Source organism: Phalacrocorax carbo, chromosome 2 (assembly GCF_963921805.1).
Source record: "Phalacrocorax carbo chromosome 2, bPhaCar2.1, whole genome shotgun sequence".
In the NCBI taxonomy this organism is placed as follows: domain Eukaryota; kingdom Metazoa; phylum Chordata; class Aves; order Suliformes; family Phalacrocoracidae; genus Phalacrocorax; species Phalacrocorax carbo.
The window spans coordinates 84207243-84227680 of record NC_087514.1 but is presented as its reverse complement, the minus strand read 5'-3'; the positions used below and the strand labels follow the sequence as shown (position 1 = coordinate 84227680).

The 20438-nt window shown below is 38.6% G+C and overlaps 1 protein-coding gene across 1 annotated transcript in view; it reads left to right on the top strand.

Moving 5' to 3' along the window:
- The window catches only part of CDH18 (cadherin 18), a 206140-nt gene extending 185970 nt beyond the window's left edge, over window positions 1–20170 (top strand). Inside the window, exons 11-12 of the mRNA XM_064443422.1 lie at window positions 12596–12847; window positions 14403–20170. Coding sequence (XP_064299492.1) covers window positions 12596–12847; window positions 14403–14893 — 743 coding nt within the window. The 3' untranslated portion in view covers window positions 14894–20170. The remainder of the gene's footprint in view (window positions 1–12595; window positions 12848–14402) is intronic.
- Window positions 20171–20438: the final 268 nt, after the last annotated feature.

The following is a 20438-nucleotide window of genomic DNA, read 5'->3' as shown; positions in this document are numbered from 1 at the left end:
TTTATTGGGACCTTTTCTTTGTGATATAACCTGTATGTAAAATATCAGTGAAACACTTACAAAGTGCATTCACAAGATCTAGTTCTCCAGCATTCACAACTTTCATATTTATCACCTATTCCTATTCTGAAACTGAATTTCTGTTGCTTTCTCTTCTAGGAAATAGCTTTGAGGTGGTAGGCAGAAGAGGCTTTCCTTATGTCTGTGACAAGTTTGCACTTTTATGTTCTTGAGCATCAGCTGTTAAAAAGAATCAGAATGCTCTTAACATGATGGCTGCTATTTTTACCTCCGGATTTAATAATTCTATAAAGGCTGGCATTCTTGGAGGGTTTTATTTGTTTGTTTGTTCTGTATGTTGGTGTTTTTTTTTTAAAGAAAAAAACCTACATCAATTGCCTTAAGAGTTTTTTATTATGTTTTGCAGAATGAAAAAAAACTAGAAACTCCATGTCATGTTGAAAATTGTAGTCAGTGGTAGCTGTATCTGTGACTGCAAAGCTATATTTCTTTTGCAGTCATCTTTGGATCCAGTCATCCTCTCCTTTTATTTCTTCAGGACAAAGGTTTCATTTCACAAAAATCTCAGTAGACATTTTCTCCCCTTGTTTTTGTAACCCTGCACAACAGAATTCTGCTCTTTGAGCCCCAATACAGTATTGAATGAATGTTCCCCTACTCCATTATCATCAGCAGAGCTACAGGATCAAAAGACTCTACAGCACTGAATTTCATCTTTAAATAGTAACGCTTGTATCTATGCACTTTGAAATCTAAAGGACTTGCACAAGTGTAAGATTTCATAGTTTGTCCCTACCTATCTGTATAAGCTGCAGCAATATACAATCCCAGCATGTGTGTGATTCAGGTCAATAATAATCCATGGCTTCAGCTGAGGAAATTGATATTAACACATCAGTCCAGATCATTAATCATCTGACCAGTTAAACTTTTATCTCTTGGGCCTGGATTTATGCCTTTACTCAGTAACAATCCACAATTTTAAAGCTCCAGTCTTTGAATATGCACCCTCATAATGCAGAACTTAAAACGCTTAGGGAAATGTTGGTCAGGAGACAGCCTAAGAGTTGCTTGGATCACCTTCTGGATCCTGTTGGTGTTTACAAGTTTCATTTTAAAGAAAAAAAATGGAAAAGAAAGAATACGATACCTTTTTCCCTACCGACTGGATTCTTAAGCTACAGTAGATTCTTTGCTGCTATTTGAGGTTTTTTATAGGCTGACAAAGTACTATTCAGAAAGAGTAGAGGCTTAAAAGTATGAACAAGAGGACAGCCAACAAAATGATGCAGTATCTGTACACATATAAGCAAGACAGAACAAGAGCTGCAATAGAATTTCTTTGCCAAAGAAAATGCATTAAGTTGTAATCATTTCCTGCAATGTTAGAAAGCAAACCCAGGGAACATGCTGTTTTGTTTGTTTGGGAATTGTACTTATGAAGACTTTTAAATGAAAACAGGGATGTTTACAATCTATTCTGTCCAGAAAAAAGGTTGCAATTTCTGTTAAAACCTGAGCAGCCAAATACTTTTTTAATCTGGAGGTGTTTTTATGTTGTGGTTCAGATGCTGTGTAACTCAGTTCATTGTTATCTGTCTTCTTCTCACTTTGTTGTTTAGGGTGTTATCATAGATAATTTTGAAATGCTTTTTTCACTTGTGTGCAGCATTTTAAATTTACACTTTTTGCCTAATCAGAAGTATCGACTTTTGGATGTCATGTTTAAAATTTGCCAGGGCACTATAAGACTAAAAAGCACCTTCTGCTGGGGAATCAGAGGAAAGATGAAAGATCTTCTTCAGAATAGAGCTGTTTCTAAGCACTGAATTTTAAAGTTATACCTTTTTTTTTATCCTGAAATTATCATGATATTTTTCCAGATGCCCGAAGAACAGTTGATATATTTGTCAAAATTAGTTAGTTTGGTGGAAAATGCATGTGAGCATATGTCACTCTTATAATATCCCCAACCGTTAATACATAGACACACACTTGCATAGTCTCTCTCTCTCTCAGTTTAAAAAATTCATGCCCTCTTTTTGCCTACTTTTTTTTACCTATTACCTATTACATCTTTCAGATGTTACATCACACTTTTCAGGGAGCTGGCAAAAGATTGAACCCCCGAAGGACAGTTCACTTAGGTGCAAGAGAACATTTATGAATTTTATGCACTGTAAAGCACTGCTTTGCCAGTGGATTTTTTTCACAAGATATACAGTCTACCATGGATGCTCCAATGGGTATTGTAAATTTCCTGGAGAATAAGGGTTTGTACAGAGACTCTGGACATTCACAGAACACCGCCAATAAGATTTGTACATTCTCTTACCTTAATAAATTGAGACTGCCAGAGACTGCTCTACTTCTGAAAGTAGACAAAGTTTACCTTACTTCCAAGGAAGAACAACTCCCTAGAGAATGCTTAGCATTTGTTCTCCTCTCCTTTTATTTCTTCAGGACAAAGGTTGCATTTCACAAAAATATTTGCAGTTTTGTTTTTCCCCTCTGCCCACTTTTCTCAAAGATCTGGCCTTTTGAAAAATTGCCCAGTGATGGAGAATATTCTGGAGTTGGAACAAAGGTATGCCATTTTTCTGATACTACCCCTTTGGAGATTCCTTTTTCTTAATGTTATGCCACAAGATACTTCAATACCTACAGAACTAGAGTCCTGCTTTTCTATAAAATCTGGAGCACATTGAGTTCAATGGTATCTGTATAAGATGAAATTTGTAATGTGTTCATCCACCCATGCCTGTGGTGCAAACTAACATTTTTCCTGTGTTACAGATCAAAAATAAGTTTAAAAAAAAAAAAAAAAAGAACAGTTTTACTTGGCATTGCTGTTATTTAGGAAGTAAGCAACTTCCAGAGAGTAATTCACCCCATCCCAGCATGAATTCCCTTGCAGAAGTTTCTGTTTATCTCTTTTCCCTGATATGTGCAAAATTATTATCTCCAACCATATTGCACATGAAGTCTGTGGCAGACCAGTGAACAGACTTCATGGCTTTAAAGTTGCAAATAAGCAGGCCAGATACCAGGCTATGTCTTAGTTGCTCTAGATTGTCCGAAGTGGCAGTAGAAGAGGTCACGTTGAAACCCCCACTTTGCAACCCAACGTAAGCAGGAAACAGCTACATAGTTCTTGCTTTCATTTGCACCAAAGTGGCATGCTCACTCCGGCTATGTAGTATTGCAAGTTACTACTGCCCTTCCATGAAATATCATCCTGTAAAGAAGAGAAGTTGTAACTTGGAGAAATTATATCTGAGAAAGTGCAAAGTGAGCATCATACATGGTGACTGTAAGCACATTCCATAGAAGTGCTGTTACAGTAAACAGGTTGAATGCCCGAGCAGGTGTTATCACAGGATCAATTTATGAAAGTAAAAAAGGAATTCTACCATGAGCACAAAGGTCAGAAAACCAGGACTAGCTACCACAGAGGGAGACATTTATCTTCACAGGCCTGTGAACTTCTTTGGTCTGTTTTTGATTTTAAAAAATTGGATCTATAGTTGATCAGGTAGGTAAGAGTGCTTAGTGTACAGGTTCTTTGTGTTTTCAATGCTGCTGGTGGTGTTTCACAAACCAACCCATAAGCAAATAACTATGTTTCAGGCCCAAAAACTCTGCGATGTTGTTTTCCATTTTGCTACCCAGTGGACTAGAAAGGAAGCTCATTGGCAATAGCTTTGAAACCAGCACCAAAACAAAAAGAAAAAGAATTTACAAGAGTTATCAGCATCAAAAATGCCTATCAGTATAGTCCCCATAAACAAATTAACTGCTCTAACTTTAGAAATATAAAAAATGCAAAACATTCCAATGTATTTTGTTTTAGTTTTAATTAGTTATGACGTCTCAGAAAATTTATGGAAGTTGAATGGCTGATACAAGCAGAGTTGAAAATTAAAACATGCCTTGAGATATAAACAGGTTTTTACTCTATTTTTTTAGTTCAATATCTCTTGTGCCTGCCTGTAACGTACAGTGTGTCAAAGAATTCTCAAACTGTGAATAATAAGTGAGTATCCTCCAAAGTGCTCCAGTAATAACCTTTCATGGTGTTATCATTGTATCTCCACTTCCTTGATTTTCCTGTGCCCTCCTTGCTTTTGTTATTTTAGAAGCTCAGTGGAAAAAGGCAGAGATGGTGGAAAGAGGAATATAATAAGAGCCATGTATACAGTGTGAAGTCTAGCTTAATAAACTACCACATCTTCAGACTGTGAAGAGCTGCTGCATTGGAGCCATGCAGATTTTCCGATGTGTAACCTCAAACCCACTTGAGATGAATCTGAAGTTCTAATTGCCATGTTTGCAAAGCATAGCCCAAATGTGAGAAAGTTTAGATCACGAAATGGGGAAATGTGCACCACAAGTAATCAGATAAATCTTTCTTTCCTTGTGTTGGAGTTGTTAATTTCCCTTAGCAGCCAGACCTTTCATCTCTGGCGAGTCCTGGTTATCATGCTTCTCAGGGGTGAAGTTCACAGTTTAAATCTATTGAGATAAAGAGGTCTTTCCTTCCAAGCCTAAAAGGATCAGATCTGTAGTTCTCATCATTCTAGTGCTATTGCAGCCATCCTATACACTACTTGTCTTCCGTATCTGCTGTATCTGTTTTCAGGCATCAAAGGAATTTCTCAGTCCATGATCTCTCCTCTTCCCTTTCAAACTAACTTAGCTGATACAACTTTTTTTTTTCCTCAGTAAACCTTTTCCTAGGTCATCAGCATCTGTCTTCATACTGCCTTTAGCTTTTACAGTTCATGGGATTTTTTTGTTTCATGTTAAGAACCTTCTCTTAAAAGTTACTGCCTTTCTAGTTCCCCTCTCAGTGGGTCCTCAAATAGTTTTTGATAGGGAACATAAACAATTGAAACAAGAAGCTTTCATCAGAATAGCTGTCAGGATCCACGTGGTACTGATGTTTGGCTAAGCTTTTGTTATCTGTTCGTTTTGCTGGCATACCTTTACATACGATTGCCCTCAAGAACAGAGCTCTGACTAGAACATGAGTATTGTGCCAATGTCATTAGCTTTGGTTGTTTTCCACAACCCTTGATTCTCAGTGACCTTAAAAAACCCAGTTCTTAGACAGTTTCCCTCTCTGTAAAAATGTGAGATCTAATTTTTAAAATATTCTAAAAGATTTAATGAGAAAGAATAGTATGTGAGAGCTGCGTTATTTTCCAGTATTTTATTTATGTGTACATACAGACATATACGAAGATTTACTATGTATAACTCTCTGTAATACTGAGAGTAACAACTCTGATGATCTTGGGAGCAGAAAATTTCCATGACGGTGACAAAAAGATTACAATCATATATTTCATTTGTGTTCAAACTTGTGAATTTGCATTGAAGGAAAAGCTTTACGTTGTTTTCTGAGAATACTTAGAATTGTGTATGTTGTTACAGAATCTCTTGGGTATGTGTCTTGTAACAGAATCACAGATTCACAGAATGCTAGGGGTTGGAAGGGACCTCTGGAAATCATCTTGTCCAAGCCGCCTGCTTGAGCAGGGACATCTAGAGCAGGGGGCACAGGAATGCATCCAGGTGGGTTTTGAATGTCTCCAGGGAAGGAGACTCCACAGCCTCCCTGGGCAGCCTGTGCCCCTGCTCTGGCACCCTCACAGGAAAGAAGCTTTTTCTTCTATTCAGATGGAACTTCCCATGTTCCAACTTGTGCCCATTGCCCCTTGTCCTGTCATTGGGAACTATTGAAAAGAGCCTAGTCCCATCCTCTTGACACCCACCCTTCACATATTTATAGGTATTGATGAAATCCCCCCCTTAGTCTTCTCTTCTCCAGGCTGAACAAACCCCAGTCTCTCAGCCTTTCCTCATAAAGGAGATGCTCCAGCCCCCTGATCATCTTGGTAGCTCTCCGCTGGACTTACTCAAGCAGTTCCATGTCCTTCTTGAACTTGGGAGCCCAAAACTGGACACAGTTCTCCAGATGTGGCCTCACTAGGGCAGAGTAGAGGGGGAGGATAACCTCTCTTCACTTGCTGGCGACACTCCTTTTAATGCAGCCCAGGATACCATTGGCCTTCTTGGCCACAAGGGCACGTTGCTGGCTCGTGATCAACTTGTTGACCACCAGCACCCCCAGGTCCTTCTCAACAGAGCTGCTTTTCAGCATGTCAACCCCCAACCTGTACTAGTACATGGGATTGTTCTTCCCCAGGTGCAGGACCTTGCACTTGCTCTTGTTGGATTTCATCAGGTTCCCCTCGGCCCAGCTCTCCGGCCTGTCCAGGTCTCGCTGAATGGCAGCACAGCCTTCTGGTGTATCAGCCACTCCTCCCAGCTTGGTATCATCAGCAAACTTGCTGAGGTTACACTCTATCCCTTCGTCCAGGTCATTGATGAATATGTTGAACAGGACTGGACCCAGCACAGACCCCTGGGGAACACCACTAGTAACAGGCCTCCCATCCAGACTCTGCCCCGTTGATCACGACCCTCTGAGCTCTGTTGTTGAGCCAGTTCTCAATCCACCTCACTGTCAGCTCTTCCAACCCACACTTCCTTAGGTTGCCTGTGAGGATGCTATGGGAGACAGTGTCAAATGCCTTACTGAAGTCAAGACAGACAACATCCACTGCTCTCCCTTCATCCACCCAGCCAGTCATGCCATCACAGAAGGCTATCAGGTTGGTCAAGTTTATCTTCCCTTGGTGAATCCATGTTGACTGTTTCTGATAATGTTCTTGTCCTCCACATGCCTGGAGATGACCTCCAGGATGAACTGCTGCATCACCTTTCGGGGGATGGAGGTGAGGCTGACTGGCCTATAGTTCCCCAGGTCCTCCTTCTTGCCCTTTTTGAAGATTGGAGTGACATTTGGTTTCCTCCAGTCCTCAGGCACCTCTCGTGTCCTCTGCGACCTTTCAAAGATGATGGAGAGTGGCTCAGCAAGATCATCCGCCAGCTCCCTCAGCACTCACGGGTGCATCCCATTGGGGCCCACAGATTTGCGAGGATCCAGATTGCCTAGGTGATCTCTGACCCAGTTATTCTCAACCGATGGTAAGTCTTCCTTTCTCCAGATTTGTCCTCTCTTCTCTGGAGGCTGAGATGCCTGAGGGCCAGCCTTAGCAGTAAAGATGGAAGCAAAGAAGGCATTCAGTACATTCGCCTCCTCTGCATTCTGTGTTACCAGGGCCCCTTCCTTGTTCAACAGTGGGCCTGCTGTGTCCCCAGTCTTGCTTTTACTGCTGATGTATTTAAAGAGGCCCTTCTTGTTATCTTTGACATGCTTTGCCAGATTTAATTCCAAGTGGGCCTTGGCCTTCCTGGTCACATCTCTGCATACCCTGACAACATTCCTATATTCCTCCCAAGTGACCAGTCCCTTTTTCCACATACTTTGAACCTCCCTCTTCCATTTGAGTTTCTCTAGAAGCGTTTTTCTCATCCATGCGGGTCTCCTGGCTCCTCTGCCTGACATCTTCCTCCTGGGGATGCACTGGTCTTGAGCTCAGAAACATCCGTTTCTACAGAAATCTAATTATTACTCAAAAGAATACAAATAACATAAATTCACCATGGCAAATTTTGAAATAAAAATTTTATTCTGGCTCCTTCTTTTCCTTAAATTGGTGTCTTACACTAATATTTAATTCTATGATGTTAATGCTACAAGCAAAACAATTAAATATTGAAAGAACAAATACAACATTAAAAGGAAAACTATATTTTCAATTTCTATTTATCTTGTGCAGTATAAAAATGTCAGTTACTTGTTGGCAGGGACTTCCAGCCCAGCCAAGCATGGTTTAATTATAGTTTTTTTCAAATGTTTTCACTGTAACATTTGAATTGTCCAGTTTGTCCATTCTGTCAGTTTGGTCTTTTCTTTTTACTTTTCTTACAGTTTTATTTACTGTCCTTACAATCTCCCCCCCCGTCTGTCCACAGTTTTCATGATAGCATACATGCTCACATCTTGATGCTCTTTCATTTACATCTTTGCCAATACTTAAATCCTTTCATTACTGCTAGATTCCTGCCCAGGAATCCTCAGTTTTTCTTCATTATATTTGGTCTCTGATACTTTCCTTTCCAGCCTGCATTTTCATCGCTGCTTCTGTAGCTGTGCAGTGATACTGGATCATTCACTCTTTTTAAGATTTATGCCAGAGGATAGAAGGAGGTGGTTATGCTTTCCTGCTCAAATTTGAACACTGGGCCTTCTTTGGCTATAGGCCAAGGAAGATTCACATGGAGACAATTTTGCAGGATCTTATTACTTACATGGAGAAGGTAGCTGAACTGAAGTGTTTTGGGCTTGTAGACACCATAACACAAATGAAGTAGAGTATTAAGCAGAAAGGAAAGGCACTTCTTATTATTGGTAATCACACTTGCTGTCACCTTTTGGATTAAGCAGTATAAGATCTGAGAATTTTTCCTTTGGGAAGAGAGACATGACATATATTAATATTAATGCTTAGCTAATGAATATGGTGTCACTTATCACCAACAGGGAATTACATTTCATGCCGAGTCCTTGAACATATCCTTAGGTTTTTAAGGTGTTATTTCTGGATAACTTTGTTGTGTGATTGTCATCTTCTCATTTGTTGTAACTTGAAATGTAATTCTTCTTAGAACTGGAACTTCTTTGAAACTGCTTTCACTTTCTGATGGTAAGCACATGCACTATAAAGTGCATATAAGAGTGTTACACTTCTCTACTGTCTTCAGTGGATTTCTGGCTGGCCACTCAGACATTAGTTTATTGTGGCAGTATTGGTGCTGAGGGGAAAAAAAAAAAATAGAGCAACGTCCCACAAAGAAAAACAGGACTATGACTGTTGTCTTGCAATGAAGCTTAATAACACAGGCTGACTATGCACATTACATACCACTTAGTCTTGTACCTCTTCTGGACCCAGTGTAGTACCCCATGGAGCTCAGATTTAATTATTACATGGGTTGTTTTTTTTTCTCTTCTGAGTTTATGCAATAATGTGAAGGTTGTATAGCAGCCCAGCAGAGCAGTGTTACCATGTCACGAAATGAAGTTATGATGTGCTGCGGAGTGTATAGCGTGAGGCTGTTTAGGGATGCTTAATGATCCACAGGCTGTTGGAATAATGTTGAAGCCCTGTGTAAAGTGGGAGGAGACAAACCTGGTGCAGTCTTGTCCATACTGCCAGCTGGGAACAGTCCCTGGTGTATGTTGTTAACTCTGACTGTCATTCGATGTTACGTGAGAGAGTCCTAGTTGGACAAAATACCAGGGAGAGTGCTAAAATTTACCGGTGTGAACAGTCAGATGTTCCAGTGATCATATTCACTCCCCAGCCTTGTTTTGTTTAACAACCTGCAACTGCAGGAGATAAAAAGAGAAATTGTTAGAAAGGAGCTTCTTTCTATGTAAAATATGTATCTGTTTGAAATTTCGTACTAATCACAGATATTTTTTCTGCTCTTGGGCTGTATCTAGAGCTCAATCTGCCACTGCTTTGGCAGCTGACAGGCAGACCAGCTGAAGGTCATTTTGTATTCTATGGTGGTTTCTCTCTTTGAACCACTGAAGATTTTATCTGTGTCCTCCAGCAGCATTAGGGAAGTTGGAACTGACAGTCTAGCATAAAAAAAATATGGAGCGGCAAATGAGTGAGATATTACTTTTAAAAAAGCAAGCAAAGCTTTTTATGCAGCATTATGTAGCAGAAAGGTAACACAGTTGCTTACTTTACCCCTTGATTATTCCAATATATGTGTTGAAAAATTAAGAGATGTGCAGGCAATCTATGTGTTTGAATTAAATGCAGTACATGAACAATCCCGGTAATCTATTTTAAAATTCTCCTAAAACAAGAAAATAATCTTATGGAACACAGATTACAAAGTAGAAGACCATACATGTATCAGAGAACAAGCTGGTCTAAATTTGTAAAATTACACTTGGGATTTTTCCGTATTTCTTAGAAAACAAAAAAAATTAGAGTGGCAGAGCCTAATAAAACCTCCATGGGTGGGCGCAATCTGTAATTATGGCCTTAAGGCTCACTCTGCTTTAGGGGAGAGTTTTCTTTATACAATAAATTCAGTCCAAATTTCAGTGATACCAAGCTTGATTTCTTCAATCAATTGACTCAGTTACAACACGGAATACTTTACCCCCTAGTCTAGTTGCAGAATAATGTGGAAATCATTTATTTCTTAACAATAAGATACTGAAGAAAATCAGCATTACTGAGAATACCACAGTATTTTTTTTTAAGGTTTCACAAGCCCAGATTAGCAATATGGAGAATATCTAAAGTTTAGCAGAGTTTTTACAGAAATGAAAGAAATATATCTGCATGTCATGTGCTATAGGTAAATCAGAATAGTTTCCACAACCCTGTATCAAAAGAAAATACTGATTTACTGTGCATCTTTTAATCACCTCTGAATTGGGGTTCTTCTGCACATTATCGAGAACACTCCTTTATTCTGGGTGGGGGTATGTGTGTAGTACCTGGCTACTTTGTAAGGAAAATAGTATGCTTTACCATAGGTACTTTACAACCTCTGTGAAAATATTATTTCCACAATGTGGTGATCATCTTGTGTGTCAGATTTTTTCATTTGAAGGAATTATCTCTTCATCTCATTCTGGTTTCAGTAGGGTTCTGTAAATGGAATGAATATAAATGGCATTATAAGTGGCTGGTGTCATGCCTCTAAGGAAGAAGTTGGCATGAATCTTGGGATTCAGCCATCAAAAATACACCTTGACATGAACAAGCAGAGGAGGACTTCAAGGACTACTGCAAATAAATAAATAAATAAAAATATAAGATTTTTCACCCACTGCATACAAGAACAAAATTTAATGAGTTTATAATGAACTCACCATGCTGGAGATTTCCAAGAAGATAAGTAGGGGGGGTGGAGAAGGAAAGATAATGAACTTCAATGCAGTGGAACCTGATGCTCGGCTCTTAGCTCAGCTGCAAGGGTATTACTTCCCACCTCATATATATTTCTTGTGTGAAATCTGTTACAAAATATATTATGCTATGATGTTATGCTGATGTGGGGTTATACTACCAGTTTTTCTCAGTATCACTGCCAGGTGATATGCAAAAGCAAAATGTTGAGAGATTTTAAAAGAATGTTTTAAGATTTGGCACAGAGCTTGATAGAAGATGTGACATGAAGAGTAGTCACCTGGTAAACAGTTTGTATCCAGTTTGAACAAAACCTGAACTCCTCCATTCAAATATGAATGTGGAAAGTAGTCAGTCCTATGACCTAAAATATGCCAGACTAGCTGTATTGTTGCACTAGGTTTTCACCGGGTCACAGACAATTTTTCCATGGACAAACCTATTTAATGCTGTAGCTACAGTGGTAAGAAAAAAGAATTTTTCTGGTTTGTTTGTAATAGGAAGAGAAACCCAGCAGATGTATTTTTACACTTATCACCCCTATGCTTTTTGTTAAAAAACTCCAAAACCACATCCCTGCATTTTGAAAACTAGGTGACTGTTAATCATGGATAAGCAGCATGAGAAGAGAGCTCTTCCAATCTCTCTTACCATTTCTCAGTCCCCATCTCTCTCTCTCCACAACTGCTCATGTCTCTGATTTCTCACTGTCTCCAATTTTGTTCAGTTTATCTGCGGGCTCTTATTCAGGGGCCTGTACTTTTAAACTAGTGGCAACAAACTGAAATTAAGTTTTACACGTATGAAAAAAGATTTAACTGTGTATTCCTGTAGCATTTCTTTCCCTGCACTCTTTCTAAGCCCCTTAATTTCTTAAACTTAAAGGGATATGGGTGGCAAGCTGCTATAAATGCTCTTGCAATGTGTGTGTAGTAAGCATTAGTGTTCTCATTGACTGTGATATATCCCAGATGGACCTGTAGGTAACATAACAGTGACATAGTCTTACATCACAACTCCCTTTCCTTACTTATCTTTAACATCTACCAGTTTAGAATGTTTAATATCTCCCCCTTCCCCCTCTTGACCTTCCCCTTCCCCACTCTTGACCTCCCCCGAGGATGAGTCTTTGGCCACTGTCCTTTCAGTTGTCTTCTGAAAGCTCTCTTGATCTATAAAACCTAGCACAAACAATAAAACCTAATAGTCTTCTTTTAACTTTTACTAAAGACCTTTTAGCATTCTTCTGAGAGCCAAGAGGATTTTATGTTGTGGATGGATTCCACAACAGACATTCTCAGAATTCCAGGTATTCACATTTACAAGTGTCCATATACCACAAACAGCATAAAATGGGATTAAAACACTTGCAAACTGGGCTCAAAATGGTTGTCAAAGTTCATTTAGGCTCTAAGACAGGTACGTGAGCCTCAATAATCTTATTTATGTAATGCTAATTCCTTTCCTCTGTCTCCTCGTTTTCCTCCATTGGCCACAAATGCTTCTTGTCAAATTGTAATTCTAGATTGTGCATTTTCTAGGACTGCCTAGTATTAAGATGCCCTGTGCTTCTGTTCGATGGGAAACAAACAGTTAACAACATTTTAAATTTTTTGCTTCATTAAAGTGATATTGTGGTTCTGATATTGTAGATAACACAGCCAGTATCCTGGCAAGACGAAGGAGATACAGTCGAACCACTCAAGATATCTATTACCTCCCGGTTTTGATTTCTGATGGTGGAGTGCCCCCTCTCAGCAGCAGCAGTACTCTCACAATTAGGGTCTGTGCGTGTGAGAGAGATGGACGAGTGAGAACGTGCCATGCTGAAGCTTTCCTCTCCTCGGCTGGCTTGAGCACAGGAGCTTTAATTGCAATCCTGCTCTGTGTCGTCATTCTTCTTGGTAAGCCATTTTCAATTTTAAGTAATGCTGTCCTTCCACTGTTTCTCTGAATGTGACAGGGCAGAAAGTTTTAATGTGGTGTTGTTTTGAACCAAAGACTGCCTGGTACTAGGAGGTAATCAGAAACACATAACTGTGATGAGGGGGGAAAGGTTTAGCTAAAATTAATAGGGAAAAATGCCTTTAAAGTACATTCATGAATATCTGGAATCCACTAGAAATTATTTTTCAGAGGTTATCAAGTAATTAGGACTGCAGATCATTTTTTGTGCAATTTGGAAAGATTTAAAACAGCCACTGACTCTAAGTCCATGTCTACAACAGTGTGGAAAATGATAGGAGAGAGATGAGGACAGCTTTTTGAAATGCATTACGCTGTAAGAAGCACCATTAGCACTGTACAAAAGCCATTTCTTAATTACCTTTGTGGGATAAGCTGATAGCAATGCACAACATAACCCACAGGGGCAAGGGACATACGAGACTATAAGATGAGTCCATTACATAAATGCCTTTGAAAGTGCATTTTCTCTTTACCTATTCTTTTTTTTTTTTTTCCCCGCAGACAAATTTGAATGTTACCCACTAGGTAATGTTCTTTTTGTTTTTTCCTGGCAGAGGCACAGTTTGCAGGGTGCGTATCTCTGTACTACTCATGTGCCTTTCTGCGTTCCTGAAGAGACAGCAAGAAATAATGACAATTGCACTGTGACCCATGTAGGAGATTTTGAGGATTTTTTTCTCCCCAAAGGCTCTACATTTTCTAAAGACTACTTTTCTCACTGGTTACTTCAGAACTACCTTGTCAGAGAGCTGTTTTAAAATGTATAGTAATACATTTAGTCTGTAATCTTACATTTTTGTCATCCAAGACTGAATATTCATAAGAGAAAAAATAAACCTTTTACATTTTATTTCAGTATATATGCTAAATATTGGGTTTAATGAAGCACTGAAAGCCCTTAAAAATACTCCTGAAAAATGTCAGCCTTAGTTTCTCATTTCTTATTTAGCTGAAAGTATGTTATACCCTTTTATCTCCTTTATGAGATCCCTGATAATCTAACTAGCAGATTTGATTATTGGCTAAAAAAACCTTAGCAATCACCACAAAGAAAATATACAGTAGAAGAATGCTCTTTACTGGCCCTTCGGAAGATGAGGCTGTATTAGTTTCAGTACAGTATTATTAATTTTCCCCTTAATTTTGTGGTCTCAGCCTGCTGCACTTTGGCATGTTGCTATGTCAAAACACAGCTGTATGGACTTCATGGGTGCTTTCCAAGCATACAGCAGTCTATCTTCGGGTAGCACATTACACAACAAAGGCATTGCTCACTTAGGAATAGAAGTATGCTCTTTTCCAGATGCGACAGGTTTGGTGACCCTTTGTTACAGACACGTGCCTGACGCAATGATCCTGAATACCAGTATTAGCCTGAAAATATTACACATCTGTATTTACGACTTAGTATCTGCTATTTCTGTAGCATATAAGAACTTATTTCAGATGTAAACTTTAAACCTAATCTAATATCTGCAGTTTTCTCTTTAGCAATTGTGGTCCTTTTCATCACTCTAAGACGTAGCAAAAAGGAGCCCTTGATCATTTCAGAAGAAGATGTCCGGGAAAATGTTGTGACATATGATGACGAGGGCGGTGGAGAAGAAGACACAGAAGCATTTGACATCACAGCACTGCGGAATCCATCAGCTGCTGAGGAGCTAAAATACCGGAGGGATGTTCGTCCTGAAGTGAAGCCTGTGCCGAGGCACCATCCCTCCTCAAGCCTTGACAGTATAGATGTTCAGGAGTTCATTAAACAGAGACTGGCAGAGGCTGATCTGGACCCCAGCGTGCCCCCGTATGACTCCCTACAGACATACGCCTATGAGGGTCATAGATCAGAAACTGGATCTATCAGTTCTCTGGATTCAGCCACAACACACTCTGACCAGGATTATAATTATCTTGGAGACTGGGGACCTGAGTTCAAGAAGCTAGCTGAACTCTATGGGGAAATAGAATCAGAAAGAACAACTTAGTTGTAATTCCCAGAACAGAGAAGCTCCTCAGCGACTGAAGATATAACAGCAACAGTAACAAAAAATTAATACAGTACTTGGAACTGAGCAAGTTGTATGCAGTTACTGTAGAACAAGTGCCCTTTTCATATTTGAAACTGGGTTCTCCAATTGGAAGAAGGTCAAATTTTGAAAAATACAGAAAAAAGAAGCTATTGTCCCTTGTGTATATTTTTTAATTGCTCAATAAAGTCCGTGGTACCGTATCTGTAACAATACCTAAAGTAAAGCCAAGCAATGACATTTTTATTGCAATATGCTTAATATCCCCAAGCTACAGTAAGTTTATGGTCATGCCTGTTTAGGAAGATAGCTAATGGAGGAGCAAACCTCTTGCAGGTGGTTGTGATGTTGCATTTCTTAGCTGTGCTCTAGGTCTTGTGATCCCAATGTGAGGTAGCCAATGGGGTTTACTATCAGCCTGAGAAGTGCTAACAGTCTGTTTCCTTTACAGAAGGGATAAGCCACACCTGTCCTCTTAAATAAATGGTCCTTTGATGATTTAATCTTATTGAATTAGCAGGTTGCATTGAGATGATGTCATTTCATTATGTCCTGCATAATCTTTCCATCCATAACTAGCTAACAGAGGGAGGGCATCATTAGCTGTTAGCCCAAACTAACATTATGGGGTTATGGCTTTAGCCTGTAACCCCAGACCTGCTCCGTTACTGTGTGCTAGAGGAATTGTTGTTTTCAGTATTGTGCTTTTTCTTTTTGTCTTCTCACAGGAACATCATTCATTTAAATGGAATGGGTCCAAAGTACTCTTTATGCAGTAAAGCAGATGAAGCATAGGTTCTTTCAATAAAAACAACAATGGCAGCACCATTAAACTATGCAGTTGTTTGGTTCACTGTGCTTCACTTATGTCAGCAGATGAAGCTTTTCAAGTCTTTTGCTGGTCTGAATCCAGGAGCTACAACAGTCAGTTTACAACACAGAGTTCTTAATCAAAATGCCTCTTTGTTTCTATGTGTGACTAAAAACAAACCAGAGGTGCTGGTAAGACACTGGAATAGAGAAAATTGAAACAAAGAGAGTAGGACAATGATGTTTTTTTCTTTTTGGTTCAATCTTCTGATATTTAATTTCTCTTAAAGTAATTTCCATCTAAGCAGAGCAAGCTTCTCTCTCCCTATTTCAAACATCATGGGAACAGGAACCTTTCAAGTCACTGGAGAAAGAAAAAATTAAAATGTACCATTATTGTCGTTCCTATGGATTAAATAAATTGATTTCTTATGTTAGTAACTATTTAGCATTGCGGAACTGCTTGGCAGTTGTCCTTAACATAACAGGCTGCTTAACACGTAATCTAGCAGATTCCTGTGTTTTCCTTTGCTTTGTCTGAAACTTTAACTTTTTGTTTATCTTTCTTGTGATAATAACATGAGAGGACCAGGAGCTCTTAATATCCCATAAAAGATTATGACCTATAAGGCTCGCCATCTATTACTGACTTCTGCTTCTAAGAAAACTATAGCTCCACTTAGGGAAGTGGGCTTCTTGCAATATGCATTTGAAAGGGAAACTGTCCAGAGCAGAAGCTGTGTACTGTTTTTTTACTCTCTGGGCTAGCATGGGGAGTGATACAGATCTGTATACTCCACTAGATTCCTCCCTACGCATTTTAGATGCCACTTACCTTCATCTCAGTAGAGAAGGGAGTACCTTTTGCTCCTCCAAGCAGGGTCTGTATTTACTGCTGACCTACTGCGCGCCACTCGGGTGAGCCAGATTATTAAGCCTTTCCTTCTTTACTCTATGACTGGGTAGGTCCTAGACATGGCTGAAACTTCCGATCAGTTCTACTTTGAGTTGTGGGGTTTTTTTTAAAGAACTCCTTCCTGAGATGTTGTTGACTGCTTTTGGTTTAAACAGCCTTCTGGAAAAAATAGCAAGTAGTTTTATAAGAAACTTTTAAAACTGTAAAAAGTATTTGTTACACTGTAGTTTCAGAAATGGTTTATACTACGCTGTTTTGTTTGCAACTTGAAAATTGTAGTGTTTCTTTTCCTGTCAACATCTGAACCCACAAGGCAATTTAGAGGGGAAAAAACCCCAAACCCTAAAATGTTCTGCTGATGATTTGAAAGTCATTTCATAATCTGTGTTCACTTTTTTAAAAAAAATTTTACCAAATTCAGAATCTTCTAGAAATGCATTTAAGGACAGATTGTCATTGTAGAGTAAAGTTAAACAAATGCTTTAATGCAGTAAGAGTTAAATGTAGGCTGAGAATGGTTTATGTATTGTCTTTTTTAGAAGTAGAGTTAGGATATGTTTCAGTTTTGTCCCAAATGAAGCAACTAGTAGTGCAGGATTTTATGACGATAAATTTTCTTTTGATTTAGATCACACTAGCTTTATGCCAGCATCTAAATGTTTATATTGTGTAAGTAGAGTGTTAAGAAGAAAATCTTTCAGCATTAGTAGTACCATGGGCCGTAATAATTTGTACCACATCTGCGTGAAAACTGCATTCATTGTTGTATTCTAGTTTTGAGAGCCAGGTAGTAGTTATCCTTATGTCTGTTTCCTCTGGATCGACACCGAAGCAGGGAAAATCAGTTGTATTTTGTGCTTTAAGCAGTGTTTCCACTATTGTTTTCTTTTTATTTGCATCATAGAACATTCAGGCCAAGATGCCAAAGCCAACAGAAGCACAGTGACATAAGCAAATAATCACTCCGTAGGCTCGTGTTCTATTTAAGTTAATGAGAGAAGGAGGTCATGTCTCAGAGAAATAAGAACGCCCTTTTCACTATTCCTGGTGCTCTTTTGGCTGCTGTACAGCACGCGCCCTGTACCCACAGCCCCAGGAATTCGGAATCCTTTAAAACTCTGCAGGGTTTTTGAGATGCTGCTTCAGTAATGCTGTGGTGTGTCCTGTTTGGTATGTCCTATCCACAGTGATTACCAAATGTGCTTTTCTATCATGATACATCTGCATGCTTGCTATGCTTACTGTTTCTTCCTCAAATACACATCACAGTGCCGTGTTGTTTGCATGACAAATAGCAGAATATTAAATCTTCAGGGCCACAGAAAAAGGCCTCACAATGCAGAAAGAACAGGTTTACAAATTTCTTCTCCTGATCCCACAAATTTTTCCTTTAGTCCTTTGTGTCCTAGAAACAAATTTAATCTATATTTGTGAATTTCTATATTAACATTGATTAAACTGGAAGAAAATTAACACTGTATGCCATGGAGGGCACAATCATTTTGTAGCAGTGCTGATTTAAACAAAGTATACATTCAGTGAAAGTACTGTGGGAAGCTCTTTCCTAGTCTATGGTTAAGTCTGATTGTATAGACTTTGTGTAAAGCTTTCATGGACCTTTTGTGTACTCATAATCTCAAATATTTTCGTATTAGCCTAAATAGTAATCCTGTTGCCGCTTAACAACTAAACCCCAAAACCGGCCAGTTTTACTTAAACTGAAAGGTGTTGAGTAAAGTTAAATGGCACGTACAAAGGGTGCTTAAGGCCTTTCCAATTTACAATTTTATTTCTGCAACAGCAATTCAACTAATAGTACATTTACACCAAATTAATTAGTTGCTTTCCTTCAAAAAATACTTTCTTTCTTGTAATGGTGAGGGCACTCAGTATGCTGTAATCTTGCCACATCATCTGAGAAAACAGCCTGTATAAGTATTTTAAAATGTAAAAATATATTGTCAACCTAAAAACAGTCAAAAATGTGATTTAATACACTTTAAAGACAAGGAAGAGCTTGAATTCAACTGGTGTTAGGTTAAAATTTATACACTGAAGACAATTTGTTTATCAGTGTCACCATTTATTCATACACATAGAAGACTGTACAAGTTGAAAGTAATTTCACCCTATTATGCACTTTATTTTTTGCATTCTTCTTAGAACACCAAAATAATTGTAAACATTTTTGGTTTTGAATTCTAGTTGATGCAGTTGTTTAAGTTGTGAATACTGCAAGAAAATGTCTATATGAAAATATTCTCACTGGTATTTAAAACGAATTACAAAATTTCTGTGCTCTAAGGCTTTGTAAAACCATCCTTTAGAAAATCTAAATATTGGACCAATCTGGAGCTAACCAAGCTCACAGACTCACACAAAGGTTAACAAAGGAAATGTTCTAAATGCAGGAAAGAATATGAAATTATGTTGCCTAGGGTTACTTTGTGGACTATAAAGTGCTAAGACCTTGTACTTGCAGTACATATAAATGGCGCAGTGCATTCTAAGGAACATTAGGAGCGTGTTGCAAGTATTGGGCCATCCTTATTTTTCCAAAGTCTCCAAAAATATATATATTTTTTAACAAGAGAGTAATGTAAAGTATACCTCCTTATGCAAGTGTTACTGATAGAAATTGTTACATTTTCTTTTAATAAACAAAAGGGACAAAATCTTTTATTCGTATTTTTCAAATAAAATATACTCTTTGCTATGGTGATGGGTTATTGTATTCCTCATCACAATTAGAATGGGTTATTTTCACTCCTGTATTTTGTACTCACCAAAGAAACATAGCTATCTAAAGGCACTCTGTCTTTAAGAATCAGATGTGATACAGCAGTGTTAATGAGGTCAATGTCAGAAACGGTATGGTAACTTTAACTAGGTTTTAATGCTGGGTATAGTCACTCAGTTGTGTCACTATTTCAAAGACTGTCTTACATGATTATTGCTACAGATGGGTAGGGAGAGAGGGAGACACCAAGAGCTACTTTGCAACAGACTGCAGTATAACTGCTAAATGGTTCATTACTTTTACTTGTGGCAACTATTCCACTCCAACCATCACTGTCCGGAAAGTGAAATACAGCGTTGTAGGATGAATACATTATCCACATCACTGAGTTAGGGAATTGCACATCTATGAATCCAGATTGGTGGTAACAGCCGAGGTTATTACCCTGAGCTGGCGCAGAATAGACGAGAAAAACAGGCAAGGACATTCGCAGTGATCAAGCTCGGGCACAAGCAGTGCAAGTGTGCAGAAATCACTCATTCTTTCTCAAAGGAAGTAACAGGCTTTACCAACAAATTACATCTTAGAAAATATTGGTACCATGCCTCACAAGGAACTTGTTGCATGCAAGACTTTCTTTCCCAGACTGTCATAAAATTAAAAAATAAGTTTGACGTTATATGAAAATACACTTTTGTTATAGTACCCTATTTGCTCTACTTTATTGCCAGTAAGCCAATTTAGATTTTGTACCACCATGCTATGCAATTCCCACATGTGCCTCAGCACAGCTCCCCCCCACCCCTCACCCCCCAACAAAAAATATAGTAAGATAATATTTTCAAGGCAAATATTGTCAGCCTGAATCTAAATGCAAGTTCAGGGGAGGAACTCGTGGTTTTGTGGTTTTTGGTTTGTTCCTCATTTAAGGTGTTTGAACCTTATAAAGAATATTTATAAAGATCATCTTTCATATGTAAGATTCATTAAATTTTTTTTCCAAGCAAAGCTTATTATCCTCTTATGTTATTGTTAAA